Source organism: Colias eurytheme, chromosome 10 (assembly GCF_061535395.1).
Source record: "Colias eurytheme isolate Ceu_HAF_F1 chromosome 10, ilColEury1 Martin Lab GWU primary, whole genome shotgun sequence".
Taxonomy (NCBI): domain Eukaryota; kingdom Metazoa; phylum Arthropoda; class Insecta; order Lepidoptera; family Pieridae; genus Colias; species Colias eurytheme.
Genome location: NC_142989.1, coordinates 11,383,747 through 11,407,998, shown reverse-complemented (window position 1 = coordinate 11,407,998; position 24,252 = coordinate 11,383,747). Strand labels below are relative to the sequence as shown.

The window sequence follows — 24,252 nt, the reverse complement described above, 5'->3', positions numbered from 1 at the left end:
ATTATGATGATGTCCGAGATCTTAAGATCAGATAGAGAAAGCATTTCTAAAGTGTGGATGAAAATATTCTGCTTTGCTTTGGGACCTATTGAAAAATTATCAGTTAGGTGTCCTACCGACAGTAGAGTTTAGTCGGTAGGACCCTGCACTCAGCAGGGTGAGTCCGACATAACCCAGGGCTCTTCCCCCGAGTGGCCTGGGTATGCCTAAATGCATTCTCCACTATAAAAAAAAGGTATGATTCCAATAATTGTAATGTATATCTCGTAACACCAATAGAAACTAGGACAGTAAAGAAAATTACAAATCCATGTTATTATATTCAGGTCGTATTCGATGTAGGTAGTTTATTTTTAATACGATAAAAGATTAGCTAAGTATAGTTTATTTCATAAGTTCGCATATACATGCATGTATTTTATTGGGACACAGATAAAAATATAGATGATTAATGAGTCTCCTTTTTTTGTTTGTTTTGGTAAGTATTAAGAACAATTTACTATAGAACTAGGAAATCTAAGTTCACTCAAAAAACATAATAACGAATAAATTACCAAAAAAAATATTTATATTTTAACATACTGAGAACCATCAAAATTCTCACTAAACCTTCGCATAGATTCTCACATTATCTCATTATTATAATAGAAATCAAAAAATAAGGAAGTGGAGACTGATTTATTATAATCACATGTGACCATGATAAGAGGTATGACACACACAGTATTTAGAGGAAAATAAGCACATCCCTGTGGTATTTGTCAGAAGGCTGCTATTTATTGATGCGAAGTAAATAAATCATTCGCGATCCACACTGCATCAATTCTCAGGAACTTTACAAAGCTTCATGCGAATTACGTAGACAACGCGCTAGAATATCAAACATAACCATTGTAAGACCTAGAACATCTATCTCACATGACGATAAATACTATACATTACATCAAGGTACCAGAAAAATAATCATGTAACATAACGACACTAATAATAATATATAATTAGTGAGGTTGTATTCTGATCTCTGTAACCTTTGAACAAATAAGGAACATCCTTGGGATTGACGAGCGGTAAGAAATAATTAATAATTCAGAATTAACAGAAGTTTTTGTACCCAGATACCTACGTCTACACCGAGACGACTTTTTTTAATAAGGATTAACCTGAATTGTGCCAGGCTTCGAAGCGATAGTGAGGCTAAATATAGAAACGCGGGCTACTGTCCACATCGTCGTCGTCCATAATTATTTTCCATATCAACGTAGATTATTTTATTTCATCATAATTACGATCCGATTAGATAAGATTAATTTATTTTCCTAAACGTTCGTCGAAAGCGTGTGCGTACGCATACATGAATTATATGAATATGATAATGATAAAAGGCGTTTTCGCCTCGCGAATTGCTCCTCGATCCGGTAACTAAATATAACCGAAGAAATCGAAAGCGAGGGAACATTGGCGAAACAGGAAACCTTCTGTCCCTTTTTTGTGACCGCAGTAGACAGGGACAGGGTATAAGACGGTTAAAACCGTTTGTGGCCAACAAAATAAATAATAAAAGCTGAGCGTCTTGGATGAGGCTCAAAGGCTGCTCGATGACATCATCGCGACTTATGTATTGTGTCTACATGTAACACGCTCGTCAATTCACTTGACGACCACTATTTATTGTTGCTACGTGAAACTGAAAATCGTGAGCTGTAAAATCGATAAGACGTGGCAATGAAATTAAATATTTACGCCCAACGTTACAATTCAAAAGAATCCAATTATATTTTGGATAAAGCCTGTATGAAATTTCCTCTATCAGTTTTTATTAAGTTCAGTCCAAACCCTGACAATTTGTATACCTTTACAGAGCTCAAGTAGTAATTAATTTGTTATCAATGTTCAGTAAATTATCATAAAATCATAATCATAAAAATCATTACCGGTCAAAGTACATAAACCAGCCTATTGACATTGAATGAGTTATATAACAATCTACCTGTTTTCCGCCCGCTACCATTTTGCCGGCTTTCGGGTTACACTTGTTAATGTCACGGCCACAATCACTTGTATCAATATTGGGGGCTACTTAAAATATGTAAATTATTTTCGGGGGTGAGTTAGCACTGGCCGCGTCTGCCGATCGCGGCGGTAGAGTTAAAACTGAACCGACGGCTTTTGCGGGGATGCGCCGGCGTTCCGCCCTGAGGACGAAGCCTGCACACCTTACTGAATTAGCGACTGCAGTCACCGCTCAGTGTACATTGAAGTCGCGGTACTGAACGGATTAACTGTGATTGAACCGCGCGTTCAATGAATTCGTCACGTTACGTTCAAACTGTCTAACCGCCGCAGACGGCCACCTACATGTTTTTCCTATAATGAGTCGATCCTAAATTGAATAGTGATGGCATCGATCCAATGTGTCATGGCTAAAAGTTATGCTAAACGTTGCAAGGGTATTTCCTTTGAGGCTTTAGGTTTATAAAGTGATCAAAACACAGTCACTAGTACAATTTATAGTGATTGAATGAAAAGGATTGTTCTCGACAAAACTTATAGGTGTTCTGCACCGTTAAGTGTGGTCTAGACAGCTTTTTGTTTTCTTATAAGGACTTGAATCCTTGTGCCTTTTCTAGTGACTGATCGTTCAATTCCAGACAGACCGTCGAGCATTGGCATCTAGTATATATTTAAACCTGTTTTTATCCCAGAATAGAGTTTATAGATTTAATTCAGGTTTTAATGTTTTGTTCGTCTATTTTTTGAACTGTAATGTCGAATGGTTTCCATTACGTTCTTAAACTACACCTATTCCTAAAGAATACAAGTCAATAAATTGCTTTAACCATTTAGAAGATTTTAATAACTTTTACATAATGGATTTTTTAAATATATTACATACTCCATATTAAAATATTTCCAATACTGCCAAATATCAAATACAAGTTCCATAAAACGAAAAAACATTACGACTTATTTGACCTTAATGTAATTCTCGCCTTGTTGAGCTATCTCTAGGAAATGCTATTAAAAGTCTAAGCTCATGTTACAAATAATAGGAACTTGACAGCATCGTTTTTTTAACTTTCATAAAAAATTGTATGGATGATCAGGAAAAAGATGAATTATTGAGCTAGTGTATTTTTATTTTATTGTTACTCTGTGGCTAATTTAATTTAAAGGAACAACATTTATTTCGCATAGATACCAAATTAGGAGGTGCTATTTTATGGATATTTGCTTCAAAGAATATTATTAATTATTATTGTCCTCGCGGAAATTTTTGGTTTTGCTTTCAACAACAAAAGCGAAAAATTTTGCAGTTAAAATTAGGCAAAAATTTTTCATTGATCTAAATAATAATAAAATATTATGAGCCGTGACTTGCTTAAAGCCAACCAGAAATTTGTTAGGTATAATATGTTGTATTTTTTGAAATGATCTAAGTACCGCAATGCGTAAGCACTATTTTGTACTCACATACCTAATTAAAACAAATAAAATAAATTTTAATTGAAGAGTTCGTACTTTTACTATCTTTTTAAATGCCTACAAGCCATACTAATATTATAAATGCGAAAGTAACTCTGTCTGTCTGTCTGTTACTCAATCACGCCTAAACTACTGAACCAATTTGCATGAAATTTGGTATGGAGATATTTTGATACCCGAGAAAGGACATAGGCTACCTTTTATTGCGAAATAATAATATGTACCACGGGCGAAGCCGGGGCGGATCTCTAGTTTAAAAAAAACCCTCTAAGGGTCCTCTAGTTCTCTCGTAGACCATGTCAAATCGCATTACAAAGCGATCACGCATCACAAACTACAAGCAAACCCCGGCGCATCCACTTGCAAATGAATATATAAATAAAACAACCATGTAACGTTGTCCACTGTCCACTAAGCTGATAACGTGTGTCCCACTTTCGCGTTTCCTTCCTTCACGAGCCACTTTAAGGCATTTCACTGGCAATTTTATAAATTATTCTAGTTTCTTTAAACGCTTCGTAATTATGTGAACGCAGCAAAATTAGGCATTTAGCGATATCATTCGTACTTTCCATGTAGTATTTATTGTTCACTAGAGGTCCGCCCCGGCTTCGCCCGTGGTACATATTTCGCAATAAAAGGTAGCCTATGTCCTTTCTCGGGTATCAAAAACAAAATATCTCCATACCAAATTTCATGCAAATTGGTTCAGTAGTTTAGGCGTGATTGAGTAACAGACAGACAGACAGAGTTACTTTCGCATTTATAATACGAGGGTCATGCCAAAAGTTGTTAGATGCTCTTTACTTAATAATTTGATACTGGCAAGTTATACACCATCGTAAACACTAGTTATTTAGTGTCAAATTTAAATATGGAACATATTTGAATTCAAATATTTTTTGCTCATAAAGGCTTATTTTTGTGACAATCTGGCGGGAATTTGCTTGCAACAATGGAACTCAATCGACGAGATTTTCGCGCTATGATTTATTATGATTATAAAAAAGGTTTAAAGCCGCAAGAATGTTTTAAACTTTTGGTTACTACTTTTGGTGAATCTGCTTGTTCACGAGCAACAGTTTTTAATTGGTTTGCTGAATTCAAAAGAGGACGGGGAAGCTTTGAAGATGAAGCGAGGACAGGTCGGCCGCCAACCGCAGTCACTAAAGAAAATATTCAAGCAACTGAAAAATTTATTCGCGAAAACCGACGAATTACATATGTAGAGCTTGAGCGAGAACTGGGTATTGGATCAGCAGCGTTGCAAACCATTATTCATGATCACCTTTCTCTCCGTAAGCGTTGTTCAAGATGGGTGCCGCACAAACTGACCGATGAGCAGAAAGACCGCCGGGTAGATTGGTGCCGATTTATGATAGAGAAATTCGACGGAGGCGAGAAGAAAAACGTATACGATATACTTACAGGTGACGAAACATGGCTGTATAACTACGATCCCGAAACAAAACGACAATCGACTGTATGGTGCTTCGATAATGAACCAACACCAACGAAATGTCGTCGTGCACGCAGCACGCAAAAACAAATGATTGCCTCGTTTTTTTGTAAGACCGGTCATATCGCTACTGTAGTGCTAGAGGATCAAAAAACAGTTAATTCTGAGTGGTATGTGTCAATTTGTGCCCCCTCAGTATTGTCAGCTTGGTGTGACAAGCGACCGAAGTCAGGAATCCGGCACCTTCTTTGGCATCACGACAACGCCTCGGCGCACACGTCCGCCAGAACACTTGATTTTTTTAATTCAAAAAAGTGTCTATCCTGCCTCACCCGCCATACTCTCCTGACTTGGCACCTTGTGATTTTTACTTGTTTCCCAAAATTAAAGAAAATTTGAAAGGAAATAGATTTGAGAGCATGGAAGATGCATTGGCTGCCTATAATTTCGAAATTTCCGAGGTATCTGGAAAAGAGTGGTCAGAGGTGTTTTCCAAGTGGTTTAAACGCATGGAAAAGTGTATACATGCTCGGGGTGAATACTTTGAAAAGATAGATATAAGTAACAAATAATAAATATTATGGTTTTCGAGTATCTAGTTTTTTTTGGCATGCCCCTCGTATTAGTATGGATTTGACATGGAAAAAATAATTGAATTGTAATATTTATGTCCCTTACAGCAACAAACCCTTCTGCTATCACGAAATGGCACATTTATTATTCAACTCTAATTTCAAGCTATTATTGTTTCTCTTATCGATCAAATTCGAATGTTTTATATTTATAGCATTGAAGCGAAAGCATTTGTATTGTTTTTTATAACTATACTAGAGGTCCGGCCCGGCTTCGCCCGTGGTACATATTTCGCAATAAAAGGTAGCCTATGTCCTTTCTCGGGTATCAAAAACAAAATATCTCCATACCAAATTTCATGCAAATTGGTTCAGTAGTTTAGGCGTGATTGAGTAACAGACAGACAGACAGAGTTACTTTCGCATTAATAATATTAGTATGGATTGAACAGCTAGTTGGCTAAAATGTCAAGTTTATCGTTTCTAACTTAATCATGTAATTCGTCCTTTATAAAAAAGGCTCAATTTTCAATAATTTCATTTAGTATTACATGTCTATAACATGCTGTAATATAAAAGAGAGCTTAATTAACCTAACGAGATGTTGAAATTAGTGATAATTATTGATTAATCAATTGAAAACTATCTTTCATTAACATTAATTAGCAGTAATTTTGCATAAATATCATGTTTCCATGAATGTCTTAATACACACATACATTACCTAATCTTTCGAAAAAAAAACTATAGAAAGTGAAAAGTATTATAGAGTGAAAAACTGTGAAATAACTTCTTTAAGTAAATATAATCTTGTTGTTCAAATAAATATACTTTTAAATTAATATTCATTCTATAAATTAGATGAATTTCACAACATTCAGACATTCCAATTAATTCAGACTTTCCGAAGTTAGGGTGGGAATGGGATACAGAAACTCACAAACATACATATGACTATGATATATACACTCCTGAATTGAGAATTTGGATAAAAATAAGGTTATTGATATGAGGATGGGCAATGTTCAGAGAGTTTAAATTAGGCTATTATATGTACATATACAAAGTCAAAAGAATCGATGTCTTTAGCGACAAACAGTGTATAATTTTTTGAATATAATTTACAAGTTTAGCAATATCGTGAAACTGATAAAACAGAAAAATTGTGAGGTATCCATACACATGGGTTTTATTTACAAGAAAAACGAAACTCGAGCAAAGATCTAATCTATAAAAGGATAGCATTTCAGGGGTATACAGAGGAATTTCAAACGAAAACAGACCAATTTAACTAACCAAGTGATTTTCACTTGAACCACCTATTGCTTTATTTATATATGCTAATATCTGAAAAAATAAGATAAATGAAAATTAAGAGAAGAGTATACACATATATTATCTTAATATTTCTAAATATATGGAGTGGAACTTTGTACTTTCTTTTCCCATAATTAAATGTGCGTGTACTTGTGTTTGTCAAAAAACTAATAGAAAGAAATTGGAAATATACTTTTTATAAATTATTAAATTGTAATGTAAATTATTATTGCTAACTTCCATATATTTGTATCAATGATACTACTACTTACTTAAATCATATAAATTAAATCAAGACTCATTCATTTATAAATAAATAAAAGGTATTTCTATAAATATGGAAAATGCACATCTATTTAAATTGTGCAGTTTAATGAAAATACTTTAATAATATTTGAATATTTGAGCATAATTTCCAGTTTTAAATTATAATCACTTAAACGGTGAAAGTAAGGAATATAATCCACTTAATTAATGTTATCAAATAAATTACAATAGCAATAAGACACTTTTGGTAGTAATTGTGGTACAAAATATTTATACTAAAACTTGTGAACATGAAAAATTTTCATACTGTGTAGTTCATTTTTATTTATTGCCCTCATATCATTGATAATATGTTTTTGATCTACGATATACAGTTAAAATTATATTACTTGTATGACATTTGTGAATGAAAACTATGTGTACCTATATTATAGAAATGAACTACTTATTCCATTACTCTATGGGAATCTACTTTTTTATTACAAAAATATATATTTATAAATAATATGATAGTATGATGGTTTTATTGTATTGCAAGTGTTTTCCAAGTAGAATAAATTTCTTATATGAATCATTTTGCCAACACTGGCAGTTTCCATTAAACATTATAGAAATATGTTTCTTAAGCTATTATGAGTCATATAATCTCTTATCAGTAAGTATGTAAGGTATGTGAGAGTAAATCTAAAAGAAGTATTTGATTCTACTCATATGGATACTATTCGGGCATTTACTTAAACTAAGAATTGCGCAAAAGTTACATTCATTATTTGTTCAGTTATTTAACATGCTGTTTGATGCTTGTGGTGAAATCAGAAATACGCGCTTTTGAGAATATCATATTCCATCATTAAAACGTGTTTTTAACTAACTACCTGTTGTAATATTGACATTTATATGTTATAAAAAAGTACTTACCGATTTTGGCATGTTTGCGGTTTAGGATTGCAATCTGAAACGGAAAAACAAGTGTAAGAGATTCGCACGCAAACACCACATCGTAAGGGGCCATTGACAAGTCGTTCCAGTCTAAGATTATGTTTTCGTATCCTAAATGAGAAATTATAAGTACTGAAAATCTCATGCTGCTTATTTCATTTATTGTATTTGTTGAACTGGTGACGACGGTCTTTAGATAGTGGGAACCTACCTAGGTTCTCACCGGCGGGGATTATACCCACTAGGCTATATACGGTTACCACATTTAAACACTTGAAAATTAATTATCACAGTTGAGATTTTATTAAAACTTACCCGGTAAAAGAAGAATATCACCTAATAATCCACATAAGTAGCAAAACACACATGAAGAAAGCACACACCCAAAAGAGTCACAAAAATATCGCGATATGATGTGACAACTGCGTGACGTGGTACGCCGGGTTACCACATTTTATCAATTTTCAAATAAAAACTTGACAAAACTGGTAATGTCTTGTAAATTTCTATTACAGATTATAAATAATCAAATAGATTAAATATTCCATTTTTAGGGTTCCGTAGCCAAAATGGCAAAAACGGAACCCTTATAGTTTCGTCATGTCCGTCTGTCCGTCTGTCCGTCTGTCCGTCTGTCACAGCCGATTTACTCGGAAACTATAAGTACTACAGTGATGAAATTTGATGGGAATATGTGTTGTATGAACCGCTACAAAAATATGACACTAAATAGTAAAAAAAAGAATTGGGGGTGGGGCCCCCCATACATGTAACTGAGGGATGAAATTTTTTTTTTCGATGTACATACCCGTGTGGGGTATCAATGGAAAGGTCTTTTAAAATGATATAAAGTTTTCTAAAAAACATTTTTCTTAAAGTGAACGGTTTTTGAGATATCAGCTCTCAAAGTCGTAAAAAGTATGTCCCCCCCCCTCTATTTTTATAACTACGGGGTATAAAATTCTAAAAAAAATAGAGGTGATGCATGCTAATTAACTCTTTCAACGATTTTTGGTTTGATCAAAGTATCTCTTATAGTTTTTGAGATAGGTTGATTTAACTGTAATTTATTATATTTGCTGCTACGGAACCCTTTGTGCGCGAGCCCGACTCGCACTTGGCCGGTTTTGAAGTATATAATCAAGTATATACTACAAAAGTTAGGGCGTATTCAGAAAGAAAGCTTGAAACTTATAAGCGCTTATAAGCGCTTATCGGCGCTTATAAGCGCTGGTAACCCGCGCAGGAAAATATATGAACATGCGCTTATAAGCGCTGATTGGCGCCGACAAGTTCCAACAAGTTCCAACAAACTTGTCGGCGCCAATCAGCGCTTATAAGCGCATGTTCATATATTTTTGAATACGCCCTTAACTTCGATTACATAATACTTATAAATTATATTGGTATAGAATGTCGTAAAATTAAATTGAATGTTCCAACTACAGCAACGCTTCGCACAATCGAGCACTAGAAAAAGTAATGCGCGTGAATTGATGCGTGCAATCGATTTATCGTTAGTAATTATTAATTGTTGGAAAAAAAATTTAAGCTTTCGTTTCATTGTAGTTTTTTCGAAATAATCAAAGTTAATTCAAATTGTGTTAAAAAAATAAATATAAGTATGGATGAAGGTACAAACATTGAAAAAAATGTTAATGAATTAATCAACATCCAAATTACTTAAAATAACCATAAATATTTTTCAAAATTATTATGTTTACCACTTTATTTACACATTAATGAGGTTATTGCTAACTCTATGAATATTTTTTTTTTCAACACTGAACTTACAACCTGCTGGTGCGTTTCATGTTCCAATTAAAGCATCAGCATAATTCGGCATTGTGCGGCACTGAGTCGCATTATGCTTTGTAATTGGAAAAAAGCCATTAATATTTGTGATCGTGTGTCGTAGCTCTTGTTGAAACACTCATATTTCACTGACATTACATATATAAATATTGTTTTTAACCATTTTTTAACATTATAATAAAATTAAAAATATGGAATTGAATTCCTATAAATAAAATAAACTATTATGGTCAAACATTATTGTGTAAAATGACTTATGTTTTGATAAAATTTCCGAGTAAAATTTGAGCGCTGTCGCCTGTCGTGAGTCGTCAACTGTCAAATTCACGTCAAGTTGTCGTCCGGACTCCGGATGGCGGATGTTGAGTGACAGCTGATTATTATTCAGAGTTCTTTTTAAACACAAGCATACAATGATTTTATAGTGAATAGCCATATATTATAAGTGAAACTATTGCGTTTAAGTAGAGCATAATGATAAGGAATAATGTATAGTTGATAATTGAATATTGTATGGTAAAAAAAGAAGAATATAATCATGCACGTATCGCCTTTTAGACGTTTGTTACATTGGGGTCCAATTTCGGTTTTAGGTACGTTTAAATATTAAATATTTGTTTTTTCTAAGAAACCGGCGTTTTGATAAGTATTTCACGTAGTTTTTTCCACTTTGTTCGCTCGTTTTTCGATTTAAGATAACATGGTTCTGTATGTAAATTGATTATCTGGAGACTGGAAGGTTATTTTCAGAACAACAAAGGAAGGTTCCTGTAAACCTTTACTAGGATTAACTATATGCAACCTTCATCACCACTCTGCTATCTTTTATAGTGCACAGAGAGAAAGAATAAATTTATATGTCTTATTATAATTTGCAGCTATAATTAAACTAATAACATGGGCAATGGTCCATCTGATGAGCATGTGGTGGCCCCCACACGTCTCGCTAGGGGCAGCTCTCCACTCGCTCATGTTTCTGAGCCTTGCAGCGCTTACTCTATATTATTTTCTACAAGCATTACTTGAGGGACCAGGATATGTACCTATGGGATGGAAACCTGTGAGTGCTGTTATTATTATTAAATTTGGTAATTAGAGTATTTCAGATTTTTGGTCAATTTTTTCATGAATCACTAAAGTTTAGTTTACTGTAGAGTAAAGTGAAGTGATGAAACGATTTCGAAATCGAAACTTATTTTCCTATGGAGAAGATATATACTTTTTCTTTTATTTATTTAAATGCAAGTACATGAGTTCTTGTTTTTTAATAAGTATTGACAATAATAAATGTTACGTACTCAAACAAATAAAAATCTTAATTGATTCATTTTAAAATTGCAGGAAAATGAAGAGGATGTAGAATATTTGCAATACTGTGTTGTGTGTGACGGTTACAAAGCACCTAGGTCACATCATTGTAAAAAATGTAAGTTATTGACCAAATTTTATTTCATCAGCTGACCTTTTGGTTTTTGCAACAGCATTGTGTGTGAATCTTAGAAATAGCCTTAGCTTAAACTTAGCTTTGATTCAAAATAAAGTTTTCAAAATGAAAAATAAAGTATACAAAATCAAAAGGAAATCTCCTTATTGTACCTTATACTAAAGGAGAATGACCACGGGTGGTATCGGTAAAATTTTAGTTGTGCCACGTATTCGTGATATTGTTAATTCCTATTTGTATTTATAATGATCATATTTATAATTTACCGAATTAATTATACCGAATAAATAGAAATAAAAGTAAAAGTTTTTGTTTTGACACATATATCTATCTCTCTTGCAAGCGTCCTGCGTCATCTGTCATTGTGTTCGACGCATTGTTCGATGTTATTTATTTTGAGATAATGTTTATTACCATTTACTTTTCACATTTGTCTGGAAAATTAAAATATTATCTATGTAATAAATGTAAAACCACAGACTAATAATAATATACTATGTATACAAGTAAAACTTAACGTTCATTGTTAGTTTAAACTCGATAAAGTATTTTTTTAAAGTGTTGAATAACACTATTGTTTTATTTATATTGTCGCGAACTGCGGCTTATTTACATAAAAACTTTAATCGTTTCTAAAAGTACTAACACCAAGCTTTAAATTGAGCTATATTTCATCTTGACACAATAAGTTTGATTTGCGATACCAAGTGCCATAGTAACTTGGGCAATCTCCTTTCTAGTATTCTGCCAGTCATTCTAAATATTGCTGTTTAATTTGTGCACCTATTTTAGAGTTTAAAATGTATATTGTGCTTATAAGTCATTTGAATTATTTCAGGTGGTAGGTGTATAAAGAAAATGGATCACCACTGCCCGTGGATCAACTGTTGTGTAGGATATGCTAATCATGGTTACTTCATCACATTCCTTATGTTTGCCGTGCTTGGATGTCTGCATGCATCTATTGTAAGTTATAATCTACTAGCGGTCCGCCCCGGCTTCGCCCGTGGTACATATTTACGTTTTCTCCACATAAGAACCATCCTCATACTTATATATACAAAAAAAGAATTATCGAAAACGGTTCACCCGTTCACGCGTGATGCCTGACCAAGGAAAACTGGTTTCATTTTTATATATGTATAAAGATATCTATACTAATATTATAAAGCTGAAGAGTTTGTTTGTTTGAACGCGCTAATCTCAGGAACTATGGCCTGATTTCAAAAATTATTTTGGTGTTTTCTTACGCTGACAATCTGCCCATACTGCACTATTCAGATCGGTCTACCCGCAGGTGCTAATAATCTGCCTGTACCACGCGATCAACCGCGGCTGGTACATGTACCACGGCACGGGCCAAGAGCCGCTGATCTTCCTCACGCTGACCACGTTACTGCTGACCCTGCTGGCTATTGGACTGGCTGTGGGTGTTGTGTTAGCGGTTGGAGCGCTGTTGTATTTGCAGGTGGGTTTTATGCTAATGAAAAAGTTGTGTCAAAGTAAATTGAAAAGGAATCGGAAAAATCAGTGCGGAAAAATAAAAAATGCAGTTTATTTCATTTGAAAACTAAAAGAATATATTCTTTGTGTAAAATTTTCTAGCTACAGTATTAAGAGTATTTTCCTCGAGGTGGCACAATAAATTCCACCTATACAGGGTGTTTTGCACATGGACCGACATGATTTTTTGGGGGGTGGGGGGGGGTCATGTGCTATTCTCCCCCGTGAGACCCAATACCCTAAGTCTCACGGTAGTCTAGATATGTTTGTTTTTAATTTTTTTGAAATCTACGCGAAATCTTGCCTTTAAATCGTCCTTACCTTTTTTGTTTGTGGTTATAATACAACAAAACAAAGTATGCTTGTATTCTAAAATGTTTTCTTATTCTAATTAAATCATTACATGTTACAATTGATATCTACAAAAAAACTTCTGAGCTTTCAAAGTGGTAAATCGGTGTAAATGTTATGAAAATTGACAACTTATCAATTCATTTAAAAAAAAACTAAAGTTCATTTTGAATTTAGCTTTTTTTTAAAAAGTTCTTTACTTATTACCCTTTCTAACGATATGCTACATGACAGAAATAATACATCAGGGGTCGACCTAAGAGATATTTTGTTGCTAGGGTCAAGATAATATTAAGCTGAAAAGAACAGATACTACACTTTGATCTTAGCCAAAAGGCCGAGAAGCGATCAAATTTTAGCCATGAAGGCATAGCAAATCTGCTATGCCTTCATGGCTAAAATTTGCTATTTAATAAAAACAACTTAACATAAAAAAACGTATTTTCATTATCTTGACCCTAGCAACAAAATATCTCTTAGGTCGACCCCTGATGTATTATTTCTGTCATGTAGCATATCGTTAGAAAGGGTAATAAGTAAAGAACTTTTTAAAAAAAGCTAAATTCAAAATGAACTTTAGTTTTTTTTAAATGAATTGATAAGTTGTCACTTTTCATAACATTTACACCGATTTACCACTTTGAAAGCTCAGAAGTTTTTTTGTGGATATCAATTGTAACATGTAATGATTTATTTAGAAAAAGGAAACATTGTAGAATACAAGCATACTTTGTTTTGTGGTATTATAACCACAAACAAAAAAGTTAGGACGATTTAAAGGCAAGATTTCGCGTAGATTTCAAAAAAATTAAAAAAAAACATATCTAGACTACCGTGAGACTTAGGGTATTGGGTCTCACGGGGGAGAATAGCACATGACCCCCCCCACCCCCCAAAAAATCATGTCGGTCCATGTGCAAAACACCCTGTATATTGACAAATTGACATTATAGTTACCGAGTTAAAAAAAGAAATTGAATTGATGTATTGCATCTTCTATCTTCTTATATATAAAATTCTCGTGTCACAATGTTAGTCTGCATACTCCTCCGAAACGGTTGGACCGATTCTCATGAAATTTTCTGTGCATATCGGGTAAGTCTGAGAATCGGCCAACATCTCTTTTTCATATGTACCACGGGCGAAGCCGGGGCGGACAGCTAGTAAATATATAAATTTATAAAGAATAGAAAAAATTCGATCACGAGGCGGGACTCGAACCCGCATCCTTTCACGCCAATCCGTATTGCAAGCAAATTAAAGCTGGAAGTTAATATACCTACCTTTTTTCGACGTCTAGTGATAATTCGAAGACACAGTTATCTGTTTTTTTAGCTATTTATAATGAAAACTTCTAACAAAAACATGATTTCATACCTAGATCCGCGGGCTACTCCGCAACCGCACGACTATAGAGGACTGGATAGTAGAGAAGGCAGCGAGTCGACGTGAAGAGCGGGGCCTACCACCCTTCGTGTACCCCTACACGTACCACTGGGCAGATAGTTTGCGCTCGGCCTTCGCCCCCGGGTTAGGGGACGGGCTGCACTGGCATGTGGTCGAGGGAACTGGGCCTTATGATCTTACTGTGAGTAACATCGAAAGTAATGAACAAAATTTTTTTTTATCAAAATGTATGGTACATATACAGTGTGTCCGGACATGACATACCGATATTTGAAGGGGCTATTCTCCAGGTATTTTTATCGACAATTCAACCCCTCTACAGTCCCCTACCTCACCCCCCTCAAAATGGCAAACCTATCAATTCGGATAGTGAATTTATGAAAATTGTAATAACTTCGAAAGTGAGTGTCACTATGTGATTTTATTTTTTTGCGGGCCCTTGAAGTGGTGAACATACTGGGTAATTTTATCTTTCTTGGCATTTAATTCTTTTTTTTATTCCATTCGAAGATCTAACGATAGTAAATGTTACCATACTGAATTGGCCTATCTTTCAGCTTAGCAAACAAAAAAAAATCAAGCATCTAGCGCAACAATTGACGTCACCATGAGTGAAAATATCATCGTACTCGGCGATAGTAGACTGGGGTAGAAGCCTTTGAAAATAATGAAAAGATAAAAAAAATCGCAGTCGGATGAAACCCATTAGAAAAGGAGGGGAATATGATAAAAATGTAAGGAAAAATAAATTACGGTCAATCTGAGTTCGGGAAGCGGGAGGGGGGAGCTTTTAAGAGAAAAAAATGGTTTCTCTCGATTTCCGACAAAACTACAAGTCCTATAGAAAAAAGTTCAATGGCAAAGTTGTAGGTAATTAAAAGTTCTACAACTTTTGTATTCACAATTTTTTCACATAACCTAAAAATTTAGGTGAAAAATTCAAAAAACCAAGATTTTGGTCTTTTATTTCTATCTACTTCAAAATTTTTTTTTTTTCTACGAAATTTGGTAGAAACTTACTTTATTATGTCCCAAATACACTGTAATTTATTTGATTGAAAATATTTATTTTTTCGCCTTATTTTGAATTAATACCAAAAAAAACAACCTAATTTTCAATCGAAAAGTCACCCGTCAAAATATCAGCTTTTTTCAAAAACTTGGGGTGCCTTTTATTCATTGAAATCTCTACTTTCATATGGTGTAAAAAAAATAAACACCACCATAGTAAATGTTCTCAGGAAATGCATACAAACAGTGTGATAATGAGCTTTTACTAAATCAGGCACACTTCTTGAACTCTATATCTTCTCTTGTATCGGCTTTTCGGTAATATTTCAAAAGAAAAATAATTATCTGTTCTAAGTTTAATATTTTACAGCATATTCAAAAGCAAAATGATGTCGATAAAAACATTTCAGGTAGTTCGAGAAGTGTGCCTGATTTGGTAAAAGCTAATTTTCAGACTGTTTGTATGCATTTCCTGAGAACATTTACTATGGTGGTGTTTATTTTTTTTACACCATATGAAAGTAGAGATTTCAATGAATAAAAGGCACCCCAAGTTTTTGAAAAAAGTTGATATTTTGACGGGTGACTTTTCGATTGAAAATTAGGTTGTTTTTTTGGTATTAATTCAAAATAAGGCGAAAAAATAAATATTTTCAATCAAATAAATTACAGTGTATTTGAGACATAATAAAGTAAGTTTTTACCAAATTTCGTAGAAAAAAAAATAAATTTTGAAGTAGATAGAAATAAAAGACCAAAATCTTGGTTTTTTGAATTTTTCACCTAAATTTTTAGGTTATGTGAAAAAATTGTGAATACAAAAAATGTAGAAATTTTAATTACCTACAACTATGAGATTGAACTTTTTTCTATAGGACTTGTAGTTTTGTCGGAAATCGAGAGAAACCATTTTTTTCTCTTAAAAGCTCCCCCCTCCCGCTTCCCGAACTCGGATTGACCGTAATTTATTTTTCCTTACATTTTTTTCATATTCCCCTCCTTTACTAATGGGTTTCATCCGACTGCGATTTTTTTTTGTTTCAAAAATTATCTACTCTAGTCTATAGGTGAAAAATTGAAAAAAAAAACGTCATAACTCCGAAAATACGAAAAATCGCATAACATATATACATGGGGGTGATTCGGATAGCCCTCTAGGCCCTCTACCTTCCAGCTTCCGTTCATCACTACTTTTTGGGACACCCTGTATAATTTTTTACCTAAATTTTTTGCTCCCTCAAGTACTCTTACTATCTCACACGATCACAGTAATCCTCTGCTACAGCTCTGTGATACAATTTCATCTATAGATGACAACAAGTTTGTTTGTTTGAACGCGCTAATCTAGGGAGCTACTGGTCCGATTTGAAAAAATATTTCGGCGTTAGATAGCCCGTTTATCGAGGAAGGTTATAGGCTATATATCATCACCCTATGACCAACAGGAGCGGAGCAATGCGGGTGAAACCGCGGAGCACAGCTAGTTAAAAAATAAATCGATCACAATTTCGTTAAAAGATGTTTTTATCGTTTTAGATTTAATAATCATTTAAAATTATTTTCTCCTACAGATGGAGCAAAAAGCCCAAAAGATAGATAAACAACTCCGCTCCCGTCTATTCACGGCGACCAGTAATTACTCCGGGCACTGGGTACCCATCCTCACCCGGCCGCGCGCAGCCATCGCAGCACCTTGTACTGATGAAGCTAGACTGCCGTTGAAGCCTGGAGATCTTATAAGGGCTACTAGGCAGAGAAGGTGAGGGTTTTAATTTTATTACATTTATTTATTTATAAGATAAGATTTTCCAACAAAGGATACAGTCTATATTATTTTACATAGCTTACAATTGAATACAATATGGTCTACTGCACCTTCAATAACAGGAAAATACAACATTACATTAAGTTAAATTCAACATGTCAATTTGCTGAAAAAAAATATAATTTTAAACTAATTTTTTTATATAATAATAATTTTAAATTTTAATATAATAATATTTTGAACGTCAAAGTGCTTAAATATTTTATTTCAATTAAATTCATATACATTAACATGCTTTTTTATAAATATCATAAAGAAATAAAAAAATCACGTCTTATTTCCGGCGCCTATTAATAATGCGTTTTGATTAATTTTTTAAATAATATGCGAAATAACATAAAATTACTGTTCAACGTCATTTTTTAACTATGGTTTTTTTACATTAAAACAGGGGTTTTTCCCTTATGTTAAATGTTATTTTTTAACTAAGATAAATATGTTGCAATAAACGTACTGACCTAAATATTAAATGTTATTTCTGAAATTAGTTAATTAGTTAGAAAACACAATTGTGACGTTCAATATGGCGCTAAGTCGCTCCTAAGATCAAATAGTAACTACATTTTATTCAATTTATACTCCTTTTTACTCAATAAATTTTTTTTCAGGCATTGGCTCTTCGGCGAGAAACTAGTTGGTTTCGACGAATCAAGCCGAGGGCCGCGGGGTTGGTTCCCGCGAGACGCAGTAGTGCCAACAGATCAAATAAAAAGTAAACCCGATTAGCACTAGGTTATATCTTCATTTAAATATATTTATATATAATAGTTTTTAGCTGTGTAGTCAATGGCAATTCCCATGAAAATGAGCGCAGTAAAATATAGGCTATAATATCACTCTAGCCTCCCAACTGTCTCCACAGACTCCACAGACACAAAAAAAAGACGTCACTCGGGGACTGCCGCGGTAAAGCTATTGCATGCTATGCCTTCAAGCCACACCTCCGAGCCCGTCGGAGTTGGGAGCGTGAGGTTTTTTCGTTAAGGAATTTCTGGATTCGGTCCCCGCGCTCAAGGCCCGCGATAGAAGCTATGCAATAGCTTAAAATCATATCTTTGTCTCCATAGGGCCACATATATCTGAGTGGACCTATTGAGGCAAACCCTTCACTTCTAAAAGGTAGTCTTGTCTTACCTTCCTTACAGGTGACAAATGTCAGATTTTATGAATTTGCTGAAAAAGATACATGGTCAGTGTTATCTGACATTTTCTTTAGGGCCGATTTTTCAATGCTTGGATAAAACTTATCCGTCCAATAAAGTATTACACAATAATATTAAAATGTCACGTAAACTGTCAAATACGGGCAACTAGAATACGTTTTTAAAATGGTAGTTTTATACATTATTCGATGAATAAGTTTTATCCAAGCATTGAAAATCGGCCCTTAGACTGTTTAAATTAAGGTGTCCCATTCGTTGGTGCCATAGAAATTAGAAAGATATAATTTTTTCCGGACATGCATGCAAAGCCTCCTCCGGGCATGTTCAGCCGGTACATGTTGTTGATAATACTAGCTGTTGCTACTATCTGATTTTCATTGTTCATAATAACACAGCCAGTTTTGTCAAATCTTACTTGGCCTCCACTGCGAATAATCTGACTTACAGATAGTAAGTTTGTAGCTAATCCATGAACATGTAATACATTTGTAAACAGTACCTTATTTTCTTGACCTTTTTATTGTAAGTATTTAAGCTCACTTGCCCTGAGCATTGCACTGATAATACTTTGTTATCTGCTACTCTTATATTCTTTATAACGGAAGTAGTCTCATTCTGAAGCAAACTCTTGTCTTTGACCATATGTGGGGATGCGCCTGAGTCCACATACCAGGCATCACACTGTGCAGTTGTCGCAATAAATACAGCAGCATATGATGAACTACTGGAATTTTGTGATGCTTCTTTATTTTTCTGGGCTTTTGTGTCCATATTTATTACAGGTGTAGCACCTAGGTACTTTAGAATGCCTCTTGAAATTTTTCTGAAATTTTTTGTTAACTGCGAATGCTTTTGACTCATTTTCACATGGTCCGACATCCTGTCGTAATTTTGCCTTTACAGAATCTGAAGTAATAGTCATGCCTGAGCTTTCAATGGCCATTATCATTGGTTTATAGCTTTCGGGCAGACCTGAGAGCGACATAGTACCTAGCCACTCGTCTACTTTAAAACCAATGTTTCTGAGATTATGAGCTGTGTTCATTATTCTGCTTACGTACTGTTCTACATTTTGACATTCTGTTAGTGACGTATTACATAAATCACGCAGTAGCCCTACTCTGCGTGTCAGCCCAGAGTCATCAATAAATGTTGAGTACAATAATTTATCCCAAACTTCTTTGGCGGTGCGAGACTCTTGGATATGCACATAGTTTGTGGCATCAACTGAAAGGATTATCTTTGTTCTCGCCTTAGTATCTCGTTTTGGATCTGGTTCCGTGTTAGATTCTATGCAGTCACACAAATTCTCATGTTGTAGATATGTTTGCATTGCAAACCGCCAAGTTGCATAGTTTTCCCGACCGGATAGCTTTTCAATTAATGCCAATTGGTTGTTTGTTGCCATTTTGTTTGAATTTATTCACTTTCAACACAAAAGTTTGTATTAAAAAGTCACGTTGCCGGTTTGAGGTTAAGTTCACTTATAATGTTTTGATCACTGTTTTCACAACGAGATTTCACACTTTTCTTGTTTCTGAGCTAATTGGGCCCATAACCTGATAGATTAATGAGTCGCAAATACTGTTTATTTCAATATTAACTTTATTTTAAGTAAAAATACCGGGAACACATACAGTCACTATAATGTCACCACAGAGTAGAGAGAGACGATCAAGCGTGAGCTGGTGTTGCAAGGCGCAAAGTTCAAAATTACAAAATTATAGGTATTTAACACACTTATTTAGTTTTGAAATCAGCGCCATCTAGCGGTTAGTTATAGGTACTATACATGATGGAAAATTGTATGGGCGTTGGAGGAAAAGCACTTAGAACTTTTAGTAAGTTCGATTCCCGGGCATGGTTCTATTTCTTTTTAAAAATAAAGAAATGTTTCCTTTCAGCAATATACCTGGATAGCAATATTAGTATTTCAAGTAATTTTCCTCCAGTAAACAAACAGGCAACTTTCCACATTTAAATTAGATTGTAGTTGATAAAATGAAAATGATAATCAAAAGTTAGTTGTTACGATTTTGTTAATTAAATACACATGTTGAAATCATATGCTGATATAGTAAATAGTAATATGAGTCAATTTCGTTTACAATACGATATGATTTTAACGGCAGCGATAATATATTTTTTCCTAATAAGTGCCCTGAATAAAGATATTATCATTACATTAAAAAATTTAAAAATATTAACATGATTCTGTGCCTGCTAATTAAGTTAACATTTGGAACAAACGTTATTTATATTTATACATTTTAAATACAACGTAGAAAGTTGGTAGTGTACTTTGAAGGGAAATAATGAAATATGTATACAGGGTTACTTGTAAAACACCAGCAACCTCGCAGGACAAGATAGCTAACATCATAAGTAACAACATTTGTTCTACGACTATTGGCATAACGCAATAAAATTATTTTTAAATGATTTTTTAAGCTTTTATTGTACTCGAACATTTGTAAGTCTATGCGCTGACTGTCGCAGATAGGTCAAGTTCAAACGCTCCGCCCCTTTTTTTTTATAGTGGAGAATGCATTTAGGCATACCCAGGGCACTCGGGGGAAGAGCCCTGGGTTATGTCGGACTCACCCTGCTGAGTGCACGGTCCTACCGACTAAACTCCACTGTGTTCCGCCGTGCCGCTTTATTGACGGGGCCGCGGGTATTCGGTAGAACCGCGTCCGCAGAAAACGCTCCGCCCCTACCTTCCCCCTCTCATTCGCTTCTTGTTTACGTTTATTTTTTGGGATGCGCGTAAAGTTTATAATATCCAAGCGGAAAATTAAATGAATATTTATTTTTGTATGGAAATAAAATCTAACAAATTATCAAAAGTCGTAGAACAAAATACATATGTTGTTACTTATGATGTTAGCTATCTTGTCCTGCGAGGTTGCTGGTGTTTTACAAGAAACCCTGTATTTTAGTCATAATAAGAATAACCGCATTTATTACGAATCGAATTTTTAAGAACATTTTGTATATGTTTATAAAGAACTTGTATGCTATACATAATATTACAATGGCATTTGTACTAAATATTGTTAGTCAAGATCTCTTTTTGTACAGTCAAATATAAATAGATTATAGTTTATATACTGTTATTTTAGTTAATTATTTTATAAAACCCTTTTTTGTGTCAAGTAATATTACAGGTTTAAGTCTTAGATTAAGGATTGGTCTCCGCGCGCGCGCTACGACTAGATACCGCCCCACCTAAAAACAATAGCTCTGTGAGTGCGGCAACTCATTTCTGTAGTGTGTGTTAGGCAATTTGTAAAGACGCTAGTGTGTGTGAAGAATTGGGCTGCCAGCTACATAAATTTTACCTAATAAATGGGAAATCTGGCATCTTGGAAAGAAGTTTGAAAAATATTTTTTTCATCCTGAAATCCAACCGGAAATCGAATCCATGAACATGCGACTCAAATCCACTTGCGATGCTACTATACTATAGTCACAAAGGTTGTTTAAAAGTAAAAAAGCGGAAATAAAAAAAAAACATATTATATGAGTCAGTTAAACATGGTAAAACAGAAATAAATTATTGTTATTATACTTTTTTATGCATGTGTTAGTATTGAAAAAAAAGTTCAAATTATTGCTAAAAGATTTCCTCAACCACGTGTATTTTTTTGGATATGCAGTACGGCAACATTGAATGGCGTCGTATTTTCGTAGAAAATATTTTCGAAGTAAAGGAGAAATTTCGATTAATGCGATACTTAGTGATGGTACGTGATCCCAGTGTCTTTCTTGTTTTTTGTTGTATTATTTTTAAATAGTTTTATGACACAAATAGGCATTTTACTTCAGATTTTGTTCAAAATCTTTATAAACTATCAGTTCGCCCTCTCCACACAATGCTTGTGACACGACTGGTTCGGGTACGCCGAATTCGGCGTACTATTAGTTGCCGCATTTTCCAAGTACGCCGGCGGTATCTAGTCGTAGCGCGCGCGCGGAGACCAATCCATAATCTAAGGTTCAAGTATTATATATTTTTTATGGATTTTTTTTGTGCTATTGACACGAGACGGAAGGCAGTTTTTAAATGTGAATGTTTGTAAATGTAAGGTGACAGAATAAACAATCGTTTTTTTTAACTTTTTTACAGGTTTTATAATTATAAGTAATATTAATAAACATTAATAATTAATAATATAAAAAAATCGATCGAATTGAACTTAAATTTTGTGCGATTTTTCGTGTCGTCTAGTTAATCTAGTTAATCGAATTTTATTATAGTTTAATTACCTTTTATGTACTTTTTGCAATATTTTTTTGTACTTTTAATAACTTAGATAGGTTTCTATATTTTATTTTTTAAATAAAATACAACTTGTATACTAAGAAATGTTTAAGTCACAATTATTATCATTCCTAAATACGATTTTTTTAGTCTGTCCCAAGTGTTTTTAATTTTATATAATTTATAATTTACATATATTCTGTGAAGATTTATTTTTTACTAAAAGTTTATTTGCTGCTATTTTTTACTGTTAAACTGTTTAAAGTTCTTTATTTTTTTAACATATACTCGAAAAAAGATTTATTGCATATAATCATTTGTAAATTGTAGCCATATACAATATTATATAGAAGTCATTTTGTTAATGTTATACATTGCAATAAAGTTTTTATAAAGGCTTATTAATTTTCTTTTAATTTTAAGACATTTGTGTAGTTCAAATAAACTTTGTAAATAAATTAGGAAATTTTAATATTTATATGTGTTTTCTTTCTCGTTCCATAATAATTCACCCTTATAGTCTGTCCACTATAAGAATTGCTTTTTGACAGCTCGACAGGTGATACCAGAAGTGATGTTCAAAAGATTATCGATTGTGATACCATTTCAATTATAAATTCAAAATATTATCATAAATCGAATCAGGTACGTAAATAATAATTACAACGTAAACGTACTAATAATAGTAGGGGAGCCCAGGATGCTAAATGTGGATTTACTCGAGCGTCACGGGAACCTATTAGAATTGGTAGATTAGACCATAGCGAGAAAAAAAGGTACTATAATGTTTTCACTTTTAGCGGTGGGGAAGGGTTTTTTGATTTTTTTTTATTTAAAAAAGAAAAAAATTGGCTTGGAAATACTCAAGCGCGTTAGATATTGATATTTTGCATGCTCCAGGACGTCACTGAAAAAAAGTATACGTTAATCTGACGATTTAAGTGGCGATTTAATCGCTATGAAGAAAGGGTAAAAAATTAAAGTAATATTATTCGAGTGCGTCAGATTAATATATGGGGGGGTTAATTACAATATAAGAAGTCCCCATTTCGCTAATCTGACGATTCGAGCTCAACCTTAGGGAATTATGGATTATTCAAATTTTCCAGCGGGGCCCCTGAGCGCACCCACCAACCATAACTGCTCATATTGACTAGAGGTACTAATGAATAGCTAAGGTACCGTCCCTTATAGTAATCTGACGCGCTCGAGTAAATCCCAAAATCCCCCTCTTGGCCTCCCCTACTATAAGATATGTAATAATAAGACCACATATCTATGCATTGTATGTTAAAACTAAACTAAACTAATATTTTATTATTTATTGGTTTCTATCTTACAATTGGGTTGTCTTTTCGTTTAAATTATATAACATAATAGAAGAGTTTTTCTGTATCGGATATACCTATATTTACAGATTATTTCTATC

The 24,252-nt window shown here is 33.8% G+C and overlaps 2 protein-coding genes and 1 pseudogene across 2 annotated transcripts in view; 1 reads left to right on the top strand and 2 right to left on the bottom strand.

Moving 5' to 3' along the window:
• Positions 1–2,161, bottom strand: part of Moe (moesin) — a 34,096-nt gene extending 31,935 nt beyond the window's left edge. The window contains exon 1 of the mRNA XM_090106440.1: positions 1,988–2,161. Coding sequence (XP_089962566.1) covers positions 1,988–2,008 — 21 coding nt within the window. The 5' untranslated portion in view covers positions 2,009–2,161. The remainder of the gene's footprint in view (positions 1–1,987) is intronic.
• An 8,070-nt stretch (positions 2,162–10,231) lies between these two features.
• On the top strand, positions 10,232–18,251 carry LOC149905469 (palmitoyltransferase ZDHHC6). Its single transcript, XM_090106335.1, has 8 exons — positions 10,232–10,445; positions 10,731–10,912; positions 11,194–11,278; positions 12,135–12,262; positions 12,594–12,764; positions 14,532–14,738; positions 17,140–17,327; positions 18,002–18,251. Exons 1-8 carry the CDS (start codon positions 10,391–10,393, stop codon positions 18,117–18,119), a joined length of 1,134 nt encoding a protein of 377 aa, XP_089962461.1. The 5' UTR covers positions 10,232–10,390; the 3' UTR covers positions 18,120–18,251.
• LOC149905470 (U2 spliceosomal RNA) lies at positions 13,323–13,499 on the bottom strand (annotated as a pseudogene).
• Positions 18,252–24,252: the final 6,001 nt, after the last annotated feature.

Excerpts from the sequence above, each read along its gene's own strand:
- LOC149905469 (XM_090106335.1), top strand. The coding sequence starts at position 10,391 with ATGCACGTATCGCCTTTTAGACGTTTGTTACATTGGGGTCCAATTTCG. Across the intron at positions 10,446-10,730 it reads GGGTCCAATTTCGGTTTTAG|CTATAATTAAACTAATAACA; the intron begins GTACGTTTAAAT and ends TATAATTTGCAG. Across the intron at positions 14,739-17,139 it reads CTGGGCCTTATGATCTTACT|ATGGAGCAAAAAGCCCAAAA; the intron begins GTGAGTAACATC and ends TTTCTCCTACAG.